This window comes from Anguilla rostrata, chromosome 7 (genome assembly GCF_018555375.3).
Source record: "Anguilla rostrata isolate EN2019 chromosome 7, ASM1855537v3, whole genome shotgun sequence".
NCBI classification, from domain to species: Eukaryota; Metazoa; Chordata; class Actinopteri; order Anguilliformes; family Anguillidae; genus Anguilla; species Anguilla rostrata.
Window position 1 is genome coordinate 20249370 of NC_057939.1, and position 18641 is coordinate 20268010.

General features: G+C 48.5%; 1 protein-coding gene across 4 annotated transcripts in view; it reads right to left on the reverse strand.

The window, feature by feature from the left end:
- The window catches only part of LOC135259324 (limbin-like), a 72854-nt gene that overhangs the window by 12211 nt on the left and 42002 nt on the right, over positions 1-18641 (reverse strand). For 3 of the 4 annotated variants that reach the window (XM_064343562.1, XM_064343564.1, XM_064343565.1), the window contains exons 14-20: positions 12161-12337; positions 11278-11549; positions 10533-10749; positions 10138-10281; positions 5673-5900; positions 4156-4391; positions 1430-1517 (exon numbers count right to left, since the gene is read on the reverse strand). In XM_064343562.1, coding sequence (XP_064199632.1) covers positions 1430-1517; positions 4156-4391; positions 5673-5900; positions 10138-10281; positions 10533-10749; positions 11278-11549; positions 12161-12337 — 1362 coding nt within the window. The remainder of the gene's footprint in view (positions 1-1429; positions 1518-4155; positions 4392-5672; positions 5901-10137; positions 10282-10532; positions 10750-11277; positions 11550-12160; positions 12338-18641) is intronic. The other variant, XM_064343563.1, reaches the window with a different exon arrangement.

An 18641-nucleotide genomic window follows, 5' to 3' on the forward strand; every position in this document is an offset into this window, starting at 1 on the left:
GCACATACAAAACCTTTTAGCACACACAAAACCAATAACATGACTGATGATTGGTCACGATACCTGTTTTGCACCAATCACGGGTTAGGTTATGGATTTTGTGTGTGCTAAATCAGGCCCTAGGTGGATACACCACACTGAAGGCCACACAGAACTAGAGTAAAGGTTGTTGACTAGCACCATAGATTAGCCTTGCCTAGAGAGACTGAGCCAGCCAGAAGCCTCGAAGCGGAGTGGTTGAAGACGGGTTGCCCCTCAAGGGTAAAAGAATTTGAGATCAAAGGTGCGGTACCAACGCGATACCCGGGACGGTCCGCACTCTCTCAGCCGACTCAGCTTTCCTCCGCCTTTCCCGCTGCACGTCCGCACGCTCAGCGGGCGGGCGGCACGCGAGCAAAATCAAACGGCGCATCGCTGAGGAGCGCCGCGCCGCCAAAGCCGCGCCGCGCTAATTAGCCCCCCAAGGACCCCGCCAGCACCACCACACACAAGCAGCCTGCGCTTTCTGTGGCCGCGCGCGCTAAGGCTACAGCAGCCGCGCCACTGATGTTAGCGCAGTGACGGGCTGAAAAAGAAAATTACTCCCCTGAGAGAAAGAGTTTGATCAGGAAGTACCTGATTATGACACTGTGTGTGTAGGCCTTCTGTACACACAGAGCAGATCAGATCATTAGCAAAGTATCTAATATCCTGCAGCTCCGCTTCTAGCTTAGCGTCCACTCGTCCCTCTTTAACATGCAGCGCTCCCAGCTGGTAGCCTGCGGCTTCCCAGATCTCTGCTCATGTAGCTTGGACGTAGTTTAGCTCAGAGGGCTTTCAGTGGAATTAAGTCCAGTAAAGTGAATGCAAAGACAAATTCACAACCACTAATTCAGGGGTTAACAAACTTTTTTCTGATGCAACCCCAAATTAATGTCTTTCTTTACGCGGCTCTGCTCAGGTACTGGTGTTGAACATGGCCTCTATTCTTCACTTTTTATTTACTCATTCTAGAACAATCTCTGCCACATCCCCACCAGCCTTGATTTGCCACTGTCTTTGCGTGGGTGATTGTGCAGGCCTATTACGGAACAGTCCAGCCAGACAGATAAATTTACTACGGTTTAAAGCCAATTTACAACCAGATTTTCAAGAGCCTTAAAAGAGCCAGCCAGCATGCAAGATAATGGATGTCATTTCCTGTGCTCAGAATTCTGGTCATGTGATCGCGGAGATGGCACATGAGTCAGCGGTGTTTAGTGCATCTCTAGACAGCTGTGATTCTCAAGTCATACAGGCTCCTGTCAATCATCGAAAGGCCAAAATGATTGGGAAGGTGTCCTGGCCAACAGTTTTCTTGGCAAGTTTAGTCAGTCAAAATGTGGAAATGTAACTGTGCATATTAACAGAGTGGCAGTGGGTGAGGACAGCTGTGATGCGGACAGCTTACCTGATCTAAATGCATGTGAAGCCTCTTGAACTCCAGCTGGTCCTTTAGGTCCTCCATCACCTGATGTCTTGTGTCCTTTTCCCGCATACTAGGAAATAGAGAGAGAAGAGAGGGGGAAAAGGAAAAAGAGCAGAGAAAACAAAAAGGAAAAAAGGAATTGGCTTTAATTCACAATGACACCCAGCGTACGCCTGGAAAAGTGTGTGTGCATGAGCATACATTTCCTTATGTCAGTCCGTTTGAATGCTAATAAGCATATAATGGACTCTTTAAGTCACTGTTTCATTCCATTAACAACAAATTACCTCTTGTCTCTGGCTTAAACTATGTACTAATGTTGCACCACACCTGCAATAAAGAGCTGATTAAAGTAATGTTCCCATGATGCTCTGGAGGGACTGCAACAGATGGGTTTGTTTGGATCCGCTTATGTGCCAGCTCAGCAGACGCAAACCAATGCGGGGCCATCACTTACTCCAGGCGACACAAGGAACTTGACAAACCACCTCAAAGGGCCCGCCACCAGCCAGGAGTGGCAACCCCTGGGAACCAATTACCATTTGTCACACTGAAAGACCCAAAGCCTTCCTCTGAATCTTTTCTGAGTGCCGGCCTATCGCGCAGTGAGAAGCCCCTCTGGCCGAGCGGGTGTCTGCTCTGCCTGTGCACGCTCAATGTGAAGCACACTCCTCAGAGGAAGTGACCTGCACCCTCGCAATGTGAAGCACACTCCTCAGAGGAAGTGACCTGCGCCCTCTCGATGTGAAGCACACTCCTCAGAGGAAGTGACCTGCGCCCTCTCGATGTGAAGCACACTCCTCAGTGGAAGTGACCTGCGCCCTCTCGATGTGAAGCACACTCCTCAGAGGAAGTGACCTGCCCTCTCAAGTGAAGCACACTCCCAGAGGAAGTGACTGCACCTCTCAATGTGAAGCACACTCCTCATTGGAAGTGACCTGCGCCCTCTCAATGTGAAGCACACTCCTCAGAGGAAGTGACTTGCACCCTCTCGATGTGAAGCACACTCCTCAGAGGAAGTGACCTGCGCCCTCTCGATGTGAAGCACACTCCTCAGAGGAAGTGACCGTGCTGCTCAGCCGCTGCGTCATAGAGTGAGAGGAAGTGGCAGCAGCCAGAACAGGTTTTAGAAGAGCCTGCTCCTTGTCCATGCCTTCCCAAGCAAGTCAAGTTAATTCACAAACGTCTGTGCTCATTATGTGATGTCATAAACCAACAAATACATGACATCTCCAAACAGCTGTAGGTAAATCGGCTCAAAGCTGGCTGCCCGTAAAAAGCCAAGGCGGCGTGGAGCTGTGCCGGTGACTATGGCAACTCTGCCGCAAGACGAGGACACACTTTCAACCAATCAGAGCAAAGACAGGATATTTAGGAAAAGAGTTTTTCGCTATTCCAGCTGGCTGAAAAACGAATTATTAAACCTGGCAGGCTCAGTCGTTTGTGCGCCATGCACTCCCGTCACCTGACCTGCCCGCAGCAACCAATGGCCTTGCTGCTCTCAGAGGAACCTCCCCACAGGCAAACCTGCCCCTCAGGCAATCCACTGCCTGCTTCTGATGCCTTCCAGGGATTCTGCCAAACTCACAACACATTTATCTTTTCAACATGCTTCTCGGAATCACAGCCTTCCCTTTGTCTTAACTACATCCAAAGTCCTCATTTCATGCATGGCTGGATTCCTTACTCAACTCCATTCCACAGGAGGGGTTGAAACTCTATGTGAAACAGACTCGTGGGATAATACTTTCTTAACTAAATACACACGTCTTCTCTCACTGTATTCACGTATGTGCAGTGACTTCGTTTAAATTTTTCTCAACCCTGACCTTTTATCACTCTGGGATCTGGACTATGGAACATGCCATAATTTGGTAAAAACAAAGTTTTCAGTCCTCAATATTTTGAGCTGCGCAATCAGCCGCTTAGAATGCATTATTCAGTGAACTGGGTGTACAGTTCTGCTCGTTGCAGAGCGGAATCACAGAGGACTCCGGCAGCGTGGTCACGGCTGATCATTAGCGAGTTCCGTTGGCGGCAGGAACAGCGGACCGCAGGGGACGCGCACAGCCTGTGAGAGACGAGAAGTGGATCCAGGCGAATTCTCCCTCTCTCACGACGTCGTCCTGTTAAAAAAAGGGGAGGGCCGCCGCCTCCCTCCCGATTAAGGCCCCGTTTGCGCTCGCGCCCCCCTCCGGAGGCGATAACGCACCCCCGCCGGCATCGTCACCAGAGCGTTTCTCCGCTCTTCGCGCCTTGGGCACGGGCCTGCTGTCTGCCGCGAGCCCGGCCAGGCCTGGCACAGGGACGCACCGCCACACCGCACCACACCGCGGCTCAGCGCAGTCAACTCCATCCAGCAGACTGGGGCCAAACCTGCGCTACAGCCAGGCCCATATCAGCCAATGCCTGAGCCAGACTCGCACAAGATGGCGGTCGAAGCCAGGAGAGCCTCAGGCCAAGGTCTCCCCAAATGCAGGTGAGCCTTAAGCCAGGCTCAGACCTAAGTTAAATCAAGTTCAGGACACTCAGGACAGACTTGGGATGGACTCAAGACAGATTCAAGACAGACTCAGGACAGACTCAGGACAGACAGAAGACAGATTCAAGTAAAAACTGTCCATTCTGACACTGAGTCTGATCCAAGGTCAGAGGCTGAAGGCGCCGTCATGTTTCCCTGGATACCAGCCGTCACTGACGGTACGCACCTCTCGACAAGCGTGCTCAGGATCTGCTCACGCTTCTCCAGCGCCTCCTGGAGACTGACGGCAATCCTGCAATTCTGGTTTACGTGGAACAGTCCGCCCTCTTCGTCATCGTCCTCATCATCATCATCATCATCATCATCGGTGTCCCCGGGGGCGGCCCCACCGGAGTGCGCGGTTGACAGGACCTCCCACTCCGCCCTCTCCCTCTGCAAGACAAGCTCCGCCTCCTCTAGGCCCTGAGAGGGAAGGAGGGGTGGGGATGGCAAACAGGAGGAAGGGAAGAGGAGGGAGGAGATAATTAAAGAGGGACGGAAGACAGAAGGCAAAAGGTACAGGTGGAAGATGGTGGGGGGGCGAAGAGCCTTCATTAAAACAGTATTCGATAAATGAAGCAAATTAATCAAGTGACCAATGCAGTTAGTGTCACAATGCTTCTCGTGAAATGAAATTATAATAGAAAATTAACTAGAAACTTATTATTCATTAGAAACAGTTACCATTGAGAGTTCACTGTAACCAAGAGCATTGTAATCATGGACAGTTCGATAACAGATTTTGTGATATAATTCTATGCAAATTCAGGGGAAAATTCATGCCATGCATGAAAAAACAGAGTGCTTACATTTCAACTTAGTGCTTAAACAGAGCACTTAAACTCAGTTAAACTAAAGTGTCTTTGACTATGAGCATTGACCAAACGACTAAGCCTGTGCACCTTCAGCAAGCATGGTTATATACATTTGTGTGCATGCACACGCGCGTGTATGTGTGCATGCGCATGTCTGCATTGTGTGTGTATATGTGTGTGGGTGTGTGCAAGTCTCACCAGACTTGATTGTGTATGCAGTGTCTATGCTGTGTATCTGTGTGTGTGCCTGTACGTCCAGCCAGGCTGTGGCTGTGTATGCAGTGTGTATGCTCTGTGTGCACATCAGTGCTTTTGTGTGTATGTGTGTCTGTGTGTCTGTGTGTATGTGTATGTCTGTGTGTGTGTTTCTGTGTGTGTGTGTGCGTGTGTGTGCGTGTGCGTGTGTGCATGTCTGTGCGTGTGTCTCAGTGTGTGTGTGCATGTGTGCGTGTGTGTGTCTCTGTGTGTGTGCATGTGCATGTGTGTGTGTGTGTATGTGTCTCAGTGTGTGTGTGTGTGTGCATGTGTGTCAGTGTGTGCGTGTGTGTGCATGTGTCTCAGTGTGTGTGTGTGTGTGTGTGCGTGTGCGTGTGTGTATGTCTGTGCGTGTGTCTCAGTGTGTGTGTGCATGTGTGTCAGTGTGTGTGTGTGTGTGTGTGTGCATGTGTGCGTGTGTCTGTGTGTGTGTGCATGTGCATGTGTGTCAGTGCGTGTGTGTGCATGTGTGTCAGTGTGTGTGTGTGTGTGTGTGTGTGTGTGTGCATGTGTGTCAGTGTGTGTGTACGTGTGTGTATGTGTAAGAGTCTCACCAGGCCGTAGCTGTGTATGCAGTGTGTATGTGTGTGTGTGTGCATGTGTGTCAGTGTGTGTGTGTGTGTAAGGGTCTCACCAGGCCGTGGCTGTGTATGCAGTGTGTTATCTCGGCTCCTCCCAGGGTCCCGCTGACTCTCATGTTCTCCACCAGCAGGGACTGCAGGGAGAGCAGGGCTCCGTACGTCTCCAGCACTCTGGACCTCTTCTCTGCCTTCTGGAAGTGCAGAGCAGCCGTCTGCACCGCCAGGCTCTCCTCCTGAGCCCGGAGCTCCAGCTCTCTCTCACTGCGCATCTCCTCCAGCACCTGTGGAGCGAGAGGCCCGTTACACCCCCGCCATAACGGCAGGTACGGCGTCCAGACCCAGTATTTCCACCATAATCGTTTCTTTGATCAAAGGTCAAAGGTGACCTTGCAAACCTCATATAGCCTCCAATGACACCTATTCAGCACTGCTAAACAAGCGGTTAATACGAGTTAGCAATATTTCAACTGATATTTTGCGTTACATTCACATAAGCACTTTCAGAAAATACTCTGCTACCCAGAGAACGAAAGTCTGCGCTGATCACAAGATGTGATTTATCGCTTAAGATCCCCCCCCATAATTCTGTAGCACTTCAGACTTAAAAAAAAACAAAAAAAAAACATTACTTGGTCTCCACTTTAATTTCACGTTTTTTCACTTCTATTTTTAGAACATTTCTGTTACTGTCCTTCTTTAGAGCCAGTACCAAGGCCTTTGTCCCTTCTCTGACAGTAACCATAAAGCACTGTGCCAGAGGTTTACAAGTCTGTCAGACGAAGGCAGTAGCCCTTTCAGTCTGAATAGGTACATTTTAACGGCCTACAAGGTTCCCTCTGTTACACGGCCACTTCCTGAAGATGGGGAACCCCGCAGAGAAAATCACAGGTGCATCATGGGATGCTGCCAAAGGTTATGTTGCATAAGCCTGCAATTGTTCGCGTCTCTACCCTCCCCCCTCCTACCCCCCAAAACAATATTCACAGTCAATGTTTTCGCATGCTTGCCGACAGAGCACGACTGTAGCCAGAGAGAATGAAAAGCCTTGAAAGGGGACTTTAATAGTATAATTAGGCATCCATTCAAACGCCGCTTCTTTTCCCCTCTTGTTTGTGCCCTGACTGCAGAGTGCCAGTGGAGAATTTTCCGGTTGATCTGTGCGGTGCTCGTCTGCATGTGTATGTGTACGTGTACGTGTACGTGTACGTGTACGTGTGTGTGCGTGTGTGTGTGTGTGTGTGTGCGCGCGCGTGTGTGTGAATTTTAAAAGCTTTCCCCTCTGTGAATCCCTGGGCCTATTCCTCAGCAACTGAAGGCTCTAAAATTTTCCAGTGCCGAAGAAAAGAAATCTACAGATAAGAGCTTCTACCCCCCTGGGGCACCCCCCCCCCCCCACACTCCCACCAACCCCCCCCCACACACACCCCCCCCCCACACTCCCACCAACCCCCCCCGCCCCACACACCCCCTCCCATCCAACCCCCACCAGACTCACTCAGAGAGAGCTCACTGTACCAGCGTACAGACTGTTAATGTGCCACAGCATTACACAAACACAAAAACCATGAAGGCCACCTTTACCCCTCACATAATAAAAACGGTTATAGACAGCTCACTAATATTCCGCCACCAGCCCTCCATCTTAAAGGATCCCATTGCCCGTAGGTGACTGCTGCTCAGTACCCTGTTTTAGGGAGCACTTTTCATGTATTACACAGATCTTAGCGCCATTCCTCCAATCAGACGGATCCGTAGGCCAGCAGATTTATTATAAAAAATAAAACGCCTTCATTAGCTATGCAAATCGAGCATTTCGTTTAGCCGTAGCTCTGCGGCGATTAAACGCTCTGCCTCCGCTGCTTGTCATTCTTTAACAAAGTCCCAGCTGTCATAAATGATGAATATGGGGGGAGGGGGAGGGGGGGGGGGGGGGGAATTCCTCTCTGCAAGAATTTAACATTTCCAATTCTTACGAATTGGGTCCCAGCTCAAGCGCGATGTGTTGCTGCTCGCCGAGACTATTCAAAAGCGGATTTCACAGGAGAGGACGGGAAGAATCGGTCAGAGATGGCGTGCCGGTGTGCTGGCTGTACAGAACGGCAGTGCGGAGTCATGCCTGTATCCCCAGGGCTTAACCCTTTGATGTGTGAGGTCACAAATCTGTGATTAGAATGTTCTTCACTGAAGATTCTAATGCTGATGTAGCAATCACTACTGGCAACTAACCGCAATGGAGTTCTAGAACACTGACTTAGAATGAGGAAAAAACATTCCAAAAAAGATTCTTCAAATGGTTGAAGGCCCTGATCACAGATGTCCTTTGCACCCTAGAGCAGAGCTTAACCAGGAAGTGCTCTAGGCCTGAGAACACGCAGAAAGACATAAGCTGGGTCAGTCACCCGGGAAACGAACATCTGCTCCGGTAAATAAAAACGGCGATGATGTCACTCTGAAGACGGCCGTGACGTAGCAGCACCGGCGGACGCTAACGGAAAACAACGTTCTCTTAGCATCTCAGCAGCGCTGCAGCGCGGAGTCTGTGTCTGTGCCAACGCTCTGCAAGGGGGTGTCATTGCACGCACGTGGTCAGGAAAAAATCTGCGAACGCCGCGAAGAACCTCCGCCACGGCTATGTTTGCATTTCCGTTTCCTCGACTGCGGCCAACATTCAGAAAGCCTTCTTTCATCAGACGTAAACCTCTCTGACCCGATGTTCTGCAAGCGTAGAGATGGCACTTCACATGGGCCAAGACCTTCTTTACCTGGACCACTATCTGTACAGTGGACTCTTAGCGATAACAGTCATACCACCATTAAAAAAAACCCACATAGAAGACTAAATAAATTCAGACATCTATCGAAAGACACGACGCCTGTGGCAAACCGGGAGATCCTTCCAGGGCTGCAGTTATTACCATTGAATAACTCGATCGCATTCTTGGCACCAAAAATAAACTGTGTGGGTGACAAACTAGGCATTTACGTTCAATACATTTGACCTTTTCTGTGATGACCAGCATAGGTTACAGGAAACATTATAATCTATGGCTCCCCGGACTGAACTTTAAAGTAACAAAACCTAAATCTTCTCCTCTCTCAAATCACTGAGTAAAACTCAAGCTTTCTCCACAAGAAATGATTCATTTTCAAACGTATAATGATAGTGACCTACCGTTGGAACGGTTAAACCTGTAATCTTTAATATGTGAGAACAGCTCAATTTTCACAATTCTCCTTCCCTTTTTCTAGAGTCTGCTTGACCAGGGGTGCACTGTACGGTTTAATGCCTGTTGGCCTGTGAACACCAACTACACCACACTTAACGGAAATGCACGCACGCCCACACACACACGCAGAGAGACATACACACCCACCAACACACACACACGCGCAAACGCACGGACGCACGCCCACATGCACACACACGCAAGACACACACACACACGCAAATGCATGCACGTACACACATGCAAACGCATGCACGCACGCCCGCACGCACACACACGCAAAGACACTCACACACACATCCACCAACACACACACGCAAACACACAAACGCCCGCACACACACAGAGACACACACACACACATCCACCAACACACACACACACACATGAACGGACACATGCACACACACACACACACACACACACGCCAACATACGCACGCACACACAGCAGGGAACAGAGAGATGACTAACAGCTCTACACTCCACCGTCAGGGTGGAAGGTCAGCGCTGTGGGGGGAAAATGGCAAGCTGTCATAGAAGATACAAGGTCCAGTCCTTCAACATTTCCTGAAGAGAAAAGTCACAAATGAGTTCTCTTAGACACGGTTCTCCTGACCTCCTCTACTTGAGAGTAGCCAAGGCACAATCAGGGGCTTACGCAAAAACAGCTTCGCCAGACGCGACGTGAATTTCAGTTTTAACGCCATTTTTTCCTCTACATTTCGTGCGTCCGCTCGTATTTCGTCAGCCTGCCCCCTCCCCCTGGCGCTGTCTGTCACTAACGCAGACGAGCACGCGCTCTCTCCTGAACCTGCGCGGCCGACCGTCTCCGCCCTTCAGCCCCACAGATGACTGAGCGAGGCCTGCTGTTAAAGAGCCGGAACAGAGAACTCCGCGGGCAGGCTACAGGAGCCTGACTGACAGGAGGAGCTGCTCTTTCATGATCAGACTGTGACTTAAAAACCTCGCACACAGAACCCGCGCCTCACCGAGCGCTGCCGGGGCCAATCGCGTGCGCCCCAGCGGAAGGTGCTGGCTGACACAAGCCCTGGCAAGGTCCCGATCCGGCACCTGAACGTGGGGCACGTCACTGCAACCCAGAGAAATCTAACAGGAAACGGCACCCCGCGGCTCAACGGCTCCCGCAGACCACAAACCGGGTGACACGTAGCCAAGCTCGCGCTAGCAATACAGCGCCACTTCTTCTTCTTTTCTTGATCTTTCGACATGCTCCCGTTCCTCCACATCCCTCCTCCCTCCCTCTCTCAATCCCTCTCTCCTTCCAGTACCTTCTTCATGGCGGTGCGCTCCATCTCCTTCTCCTGCTCGTAGAGCCGGATCTTCTCCTCTGCTTGTTTCTGGAAGAGCAGGAGATCTGACAGGTCTGGGCTCTGCCTGTGCTCTGGGGCTGCCACCTTCACTCTGGGCTTCTTCTGTCAACAAAGCCGAGGCGACGTGAAAAGCCGCCCGAGGGAAACGCTTCAGTCAGTATAACGCACTGGCTGCGATTTCGCGTTCCGCTTGAAGGACACGGCACAACACGGGAAACACGCTTCAGCAGCATTTTATAAGTCTGGTGTCTGTTAGCGGAGTTTTGTGAAAGAGGAAGAGCGTTTTAGAGCGTTATGCTGTTCTCCAGCGTTTGTATGGTCCTCCTGGACACCAGGGGGCAGCACTGACTGACCTCTGCCTGCTTCTCAGGCGGGGCCGCTGCCAGGCCATGCTCGGATCTCTCCAGGGCCTCCTTCCTCCACTGGGACAGGAAGGCCTGCAGTCTGGAGCGGGACAGGGCGCGGGGCAGGACCAGGCAGCGGTCCATCCTGGACATGCACTTCTGGAACTCCAGCTTCATCTGCAGCAGCTCCTCCTCTGAGAGAGTGAGCTGTGCCTCGCACAAAGCCCTGCAATACACACACACACATAAAAACACAAATACAGACACACACACAAATACACACACATACAAACACACACACACACACACACACACACACACACATACACGCACAAAAACATAAAACATACACACATACACGCACCATATATACATACACACACGCACATACACAAACACAGGGAGGGAGAAATTTTTTTTATTTTTTAAAACAGCAATCAGAGCTATGATCCTGCAAACCGTCGACTGCTGTCTGTGAGGCCTGAAAACAAAGCTGAAAGCCTAGCTGCACAACAATCAAGAATCAAGACTGCGAACAACAGACATCACATCAAAGGAAAAACCGCATCATACTGTAAACTCCTCCATGTTACACACTTGGACTCTTTCCCAAAGGAAACCCTGCTGTGTAGCGGCGTAAATAAAACACAACGGACGCCTTCCGCGGCTCGCGAAGCTCGCTAAAAGGCTGAGCGTGGCGCTCGGCACCGTGAACCCGGGTCCCGCGGGGGGGGAGGGGGGGCGGGTGACTCACTGGAAGAAGGCCCGGCCACGCTGTCGCAGGGCCTGCTGCTCCTGCAGCTCCAGCTCCATGCAGTCCTGTAGCGCGTCTCGCGTGCTCTGCAGCGTCCGCACGGCCGCCTTGCCCTCCTGCTGCAGCCGCTCCTGCGCCTCGGGCATGGCCCCGCCCACCAGCTCCGGCTGCAGGAGGAAGCGCGGCGCCCCCAGGCCCAGCAGCGCCTGCGCCGCGCCCGGCTGGAGGGCCTTCACCTCCGCCACCGCGCTGTGGATCGCCCGCATGGTGACCTGCGGGGGGAGCCGGGGGTCAGAGGTCAGAGGCGCAAGGTCAAGAGTCTATGGCTTAACAAACAAGAAAGGTTCTCCAGGCTTCTGATTCGCTGGTCAATAATTCAACACTGTTTGCTCTCTGATTTCATCACCTTCAGCTCGCTTTGGTTTAACCTCCAAATACACATTCACACCATGCTCTGGATAATGAACTGCCGCTCTGAAGTTGGGTCTCAGAGGATTGCACTATGCATAACCAGTCAGCTTCTGATCTTACATGCTGACAGCAGGACATGTATGAATACTGAAGGACCATAGCAAGATGATCTCTGAAGCCAGTAGTGTACAGAGCAGGGTGAATAAGGTACATGTGAGGGTGTGTGAGGTACAGGTCAGGGCGTGTGAGGTACAGGTCACGGTGTGTGAGTTATAGGTCAGAGTGTGTGAGGTACAGGTCATAGTGTGTGAGGTATAGGTCAGGGTGTGTGAGGAATAGGTCAGGGTGAGTGAGGTACAGGTCATAGTGTGTGAGGTACAGGTCAGGGTGTGTGAGTTATAGGTCAGAGTGTGTGAGGTACAGGTCATAGTGTGTGAGGTATAGGTCAGGGTGTGTGAGTGTAGAAGCTCACCTTGCGAATATCAGCAGCCGCCTCCTCATCCAGGTTGTTGATGAGCTCTCCCAGCTCCAGACACTGGGCTATGAGGAGGTTCTGCCAGGAGATGAGGTAGTGGGCCGGGTCCAAACCCTCCTCGCAGGTCCTGGACAGAACCGACAGCTCCTTCTGCTTTTGCTTGTGCTCCTGAAGCTGGAGACAGAGGGGGCGGCCGCGGTTAAACCCCTTCCTCAGACACCTCCCGCCCTGTCTGCGGCTACACGGCGCTAAGATAAAGGCATGCACACAACTACAGCTGAGCACTCCGTATCAGGGGAGAGGAAGCATAGGATTTCGCCTACTCCGTGACTGTATGAACAGACGGCCACTCATAATCACTACAGTTCCCAGAGGGCCACTGGATATTCAGCGAAATGATGGTTATGCACACTCAGAAGCTTTCGTTAATTTCCGTTAAGCCATTTTTTAAGGCTGTTTATTTAAACTGTTTATTCGGGGGTGGAGAGACTGATTGAGGTTGTTTCAGGGGGGGAGGGGGCTGATTGCGATCGCAGACTGGGACACCTGTGGTTTTGGCCTATAAGGGGAGGTTTATGATGAGGAATACATTAAAAACATTTAATATATAAACACTAATATTTTCCAGGACAAGTAGGCAATTTCCAAAAACAGCATCAAAAATTCCCAGTTTTTCTAAAAATGTGTGGGAACTCTGGGAGTCCTTTATCCTGCTGATTTGCACCACTTCCCCGCACAGATCCAATCACCAAAAACAGGAAATGAAAAACAGGAGCAGGGGATGGTCTGGTGCAGTAGATGTTTGGGACCACACAGGTGAGGGTCACACATAAACAACCCGTTTGGCTCTGAGCCTGTCCATACTCCGCAACCTACATAAACTGACGGCGAGTCGTTATCGACTTAACCTTTTATTGCACAACCACCAACAGCTCGACTGCGGCACTTTTCAAAAATCTATTCCAAATCTCTTTATCGGAAACAAAAAAACCTCCAAGAGAAAACGTTTTCCGAATCAATGTTCAAGCAAACAATTTTTACTCGGAATTTGAGGCTGCAAAAAAATGCAGCAGGACACATTTTCCTGGGTACGGCAATGGGTCGATTCCACTTTAATGCGATCAATTCAGGAAATGAATTGAACAATGCGCATAATGTTCTATGTGCAAATGCATTTCAATTCATTTCCTCAACTTATTTTAAATGGATGTGACCCCAATTCTGGTGCACAAAAGTATTGACGCGCAATTCTAAACGGTCTTACATACATACATTTTTTCCGAAATCCATGTGAGATATTACTAGATTTATATCTCATCCATGTGCTATGAGGTATGGACCTGAAAAGCACTTCAAAGAAATGTGCACACTGCACCCCATTATTCACTCGCCAGTAGTTGTAAAACAATGAGAAACACCGAGACCCCCCTGATATGGATAGCACTTGCGACCTTCATGCTGCCAGATCCAATAAGATTCATTCTTTGAGTTTCAGCATAAACTCCTACATTCAATCAAATGGCACTTCAACAACATAAGGGCATGTGCCAGGGGTGTTCAATCATATCCAGAAGGTGCCAAAGCAGGTGCAGGTTTTTCTTTTATCCCAGCACTAACACCTGATTCTACTTATCAAGATGTTGTTGAAGACCATGATTAGTTACTCAGTTGAATCAGGTTTTCGTTGTCCTGGGCTAAAACAAAAACAAAGACCAACAGCCACACTGGCCATTATTGGGTAATATTTGACACCCTGGTATATGCAATTCAAACAAACCAGACTTAACCTTTTTAAAAAAAAAATTTTTTAATGGTTAACCCCATCTGTAGCACCTTCCTTTTTAACATAAGCCTGAAAATGACATACCCAAAATAAAATGGTTCCTATTCTTGAACCCTTTTGTCTCCAGGCATAATCCTGGTTTCTTCTTAAAGGAGTTTGTTTTCCAAGAGACAGAATTACTCTATATATTACTGAAAGAAAGTAACAGAAGCTCAAAGATAGTGGAAGTGGAAGTTTTTGTGGGGTTACTGTCATAATTTTGGTTCTCTGAAACATGGAGTGGAGAGATCCATCAAGACTGCCCTGCTTGCCATGTACGAGAAGTGAATATGTCCACCAAGGAGTAGCGTTGCAGTGCCCTATATGTTCTTCCAGGTGGGCGGTAGCCTCCTTTAGCATTGGACACGCTACTGTCTGTCAGAGCCAGACTTGGTGCAATTGGTTGCTTCTGAGGTGGTCATGACTGAACGTCATTCTCCATAGGTGCATCTCTCTACTCAATGTTTCAGAGAACCAGGGTTACGACAGTAACCTAAAGCTTTAATTGAAGCATGAATCAGCTCTCACTTTTGTAAAAAAAAAACTGCTCACCAAATGCCTTCACTGGTTTTATATAATTAACTAAACAAAACAGGCCTACAGGGGTTTGGCATCTGATATCTGTTAATACCTGTATAATACCATGCATCTCCAAATCAAACTTGAGCCCATGTAGGTTACAGATCCTCATTAATGAAATAGCTAGCTGGGAATTTAAAAACTGTATTAGTTGTAGAAATTAATGCAAAATAAAAACCTTTTTGTCTTTATGTCATGGCAATTTAAACATAAGGCTACATTTGCAATGAAAAGTAGCAGAGTTGACCTTGTCTTGATGAGTCCTTTGTTGTTTTATCACTTAAACACATAACCATGATAGAAAGTTATCTTGAAGCAGGAACAGTAGCTTCCCACGATTTGACATCTCCCTGTGATAGAACACCGAGCTAAATTTAGCATGCACAAAATTTGCAACCTAAACAACAGATTTAAGTAATCTTTCCATAAAAAACTAACCTGCACTGACACACACTCTTACTTCTGGGCACCACGTCTCACTGCAGTGAGCAAAGCAGTCCTTACTTAGATAAGATCTGGAGGGTTCAAATGAATTGCACATGCCCTTCAACACTATAAGTGCGTTTGAGACTCAAAGCCCAAAGTGTTTCAAAGGGGCAGACCCCAGAAGAGGTGGCATTTCACAATGTATAGCCTTTTTTAGACCATTGGACCTTTGTGTTGTGAAATATTTCAGTGAGTACAGCATGAGCTCATCAGAGAGTGACAAGGAGTGACTCTCAGTAATGAAGTATCAAGTGTACAGTGAAGCATCACAGTGATACTGAATACTGAATATGAAGTGTAATCCACTCTTTTATTGGCCATTATAACAATAAGGCCCAGAGAGATTTAGAGTAAATCTGCAGCAGACGCACATGATAAAATCCTAATCCTCGGATTATGGTGTAAGAACGTGGCCAAAGAGCATCACTTACAGTGTAACCTCTAACTTTGATAGGAGGGAGATTAAATGTCTATGAATTCAGGACATTCACCCAAGGAATGGTGAAAGGCAAAACACACGCAAAAACACACACACACAAATGCAGTAAAGCAGATGATGCTGTACTCAACACCATCACAGGTCTGAAAGAACAACATCATAGACACCCAATACACCACAAACTCCACATAACACACCTACTCCAACCAACTGGAGCGTCATTTTGCCCTCCTCACTTCCTGCTGGCCCACTGTGTTTGTGTGTGTGTGTGTGTGTACCTGCGTGTGTGCGTGAGCGTACACGCGTGCATACACGTGTACGCATGCATGCAAATCTGTAGCGATGGGGTCAATTTCATTTCACATTAGTCAATTAAAAAAATGAATTGAAATTCAAATCACGCATAGTAAAATTTTCTTGGAACATTACTGAATGCATTTAACTGAATGCAGTGGATTTAATGAACAGACACCAACACTGAAGTGCATGTATGCGTAAGACTGTGTGCGCTGTCAGTGCGGGTACGAATGCCTGTGTGTGCGCGTGTGGACGGGCGGCTAATACAGTGGCCTGTGTGTCTGGCCTTTGACACGTCTGCTGTTCTGCAGAGCCGCACCGCGAGGGCGCTATTGACGTCTCACCCCTGCAGCCCGCTCCACATTAAAGAGGCGGGCCTGCATTATTAATCAGTGGCGAGGTGGACTGCTGCCAGCAAAAGGTGACCCCTCTGCCACGCTCGCTGACATTTCAAACAGCTTCCACCGTGACCAATGCAGTGCTCAATCTTCACCTTTGACATCGCCAGCTCGTCAAATCCTTACAGTGTCAGTGTGTATTACTGTCAACTGTGCTCTGCAGGAATGCCAGTGCAAATTGGCATAATGTATCTACGCGAATTATGTCTCGCCACAAAAACCTACTCCCCCATTTCCAAAAATGTGTGAGTGAATTTCCCCCTCTTTAAATCCAGACACACTACACTGCTGTCGCTAGGCAACTCCAGGGCTCCAGGTTCCAGTGTCCCAAGATAATATTCCACCCCCGACCTTCAACTTGATTAAACATACTGGACAGGAATTTACCAAAAACACCACTACCAATGTACCTCTCATAGACCAGAACAGTCAGGTTAGACATGCTATAAGCATGCGTACATGCAGACATGTACACACACACACACACACACACACACACACACACACACACACACAACCATATACCCACACCAGGTATACACATAAACAAACACTCAAAAAAGTAAATAAAAAATGCACACACACCTGAGTAATATTATAGAACATTCAGTACTTCACAGTTCACTTGAAAACACGCACACTCACTTACCCAGCCCAGCCCACCCCAGCCCCCCCCCCCCCAGCCCCGTATCCGTAACAACAGTACCCATGGATTTACGTCCCGTTGTGTTGCCGGGGGAACAGATCTGTACTGTGAACCTCAACAGGCAGCGGCAAGATAAGGGATGGAAAAGACAAAAGGATCAAGATAAGAAACACAGACGAAAGAGAGATGGAGTGAACTGGCTAAAATAAACACAGGTGTACAATTTCACTAAGGACTAATCAAGAGTCATCCAGGGGAAAGAGTCTCAGAGGTAAATGAGTCTCCAAGTTAAAGAGTGTCAGAGGGAAATGAGTCTCCAAGTTAAAGAGTCTCAGAGGGAAATGAGTCTCTAAAGGAAAAAGTCTAATGAGCCTCCAGGGGAAAGAGTCTCAGAGGGAAATGAGTCTCCAGGCGAAAGAGTCTCAGAGGGAAATGAGTCTCCAGGTGAAAGAGCCTCAGAGGGAAATGGGCCTCCAGGGGATTAAACAGGTACACAAAAGCTCTAAATGAGATGCTAAGAATTTATTCTTAGTATTAACAAAAATTGTACCCTTTGTCTACATCTTGACAGGCTAGGGAGAAAGATAGATGGAAATAGAGTTCAGAAAACTGCATTTATGACAGTTTTTTCCCAGGAGGGGGAAATTTATGCTTCAGTTATGTTTCAGCCAATTGCGGTTCCTGCACATCAGGTATTATTAAAATTGCCTTCAGGATTTATATCAATGAAATGACCACATGCCAAGCATTTCTTTCCAGCAATAGCAATTTTGCAAGCCAACGTTTGTAATGCTAAAACAAAAGAACAGATGCAAAGCAGATTAGAGTCGTTTACACCCCCATGTGTGGAAATCTGGTCTCACCAGAAGGACACGCAATCAGGAAAATGAATAATAATGCATCGTATAAGGTAACACGTGTGAAACACATCACGACACAGTGCAGCATTTCACATTTCAGCATTTGATGATGACTTTCAAAAGCGGCACTCCTGAGGTGTGGCCAATCGAAAAGGAGGGTTCATAAAATTTCACAGTGGGGTGCACCAAGGTCACCATTATCAACAGTGCTGAACAGTACCACAACGCAAACACCAGAAGAGACTAGATCTAGTTTCCTACAGGATCAAAAGACCGCTTTTGTGTGTGGGCACTTGTGCTTGTGTGTGTGTGTGTGTGTGTGTAAGTGAAAAAGTGTGCGCATGTGGCAAATTTCAGAAAGTTCACGCTAAGTACTGGGAATCCAGGTTTCTCAGGTCTTTCAAAAAGGCTTAAATGCCAAATAGAACCAGGTTGTCTGGCTCATGCTCTGGGATGTTTCCACAAAACAAGTGGACTCAGACTGTCTAGTTGAGGCTCAAGGCTGCTTCCACATCATCCTTTTAGCCACCCTGACCCTTTTAAGCTCAGCCCTGCACGATAACCGATGAAAGCCTACTTGAAAGCAAGCCGTGGGGACTGCATAGTTACCCTGCTTTTATTGCCATGGGCACCAAAACCAGAGAGATCAAACACAGAAGGGGGGAAGGAGAGCTCTGCTGTCAATGATCACAGCAAACACCCAGATGTATAGGTAATGGGCAGTCTACGTTTTTTTCAGAAAATCATCAGGGACTGCTGATGAAAGCAGTCATTTCAATGTGAAAAGACACCAGTAGACAGTGTGAAGCCATGCGCTTCAATTCAAGGTGTAAGTAATGCAACAGGCAGAAATGCAAGTGTTGTAATGGGTCAGCTAGATTGGCTCTGGCTCGTGCTAGCCTGGTTCCTCTTACAGTACACAGGAAAGAGCTTTAGAAGATTATGGGTCAG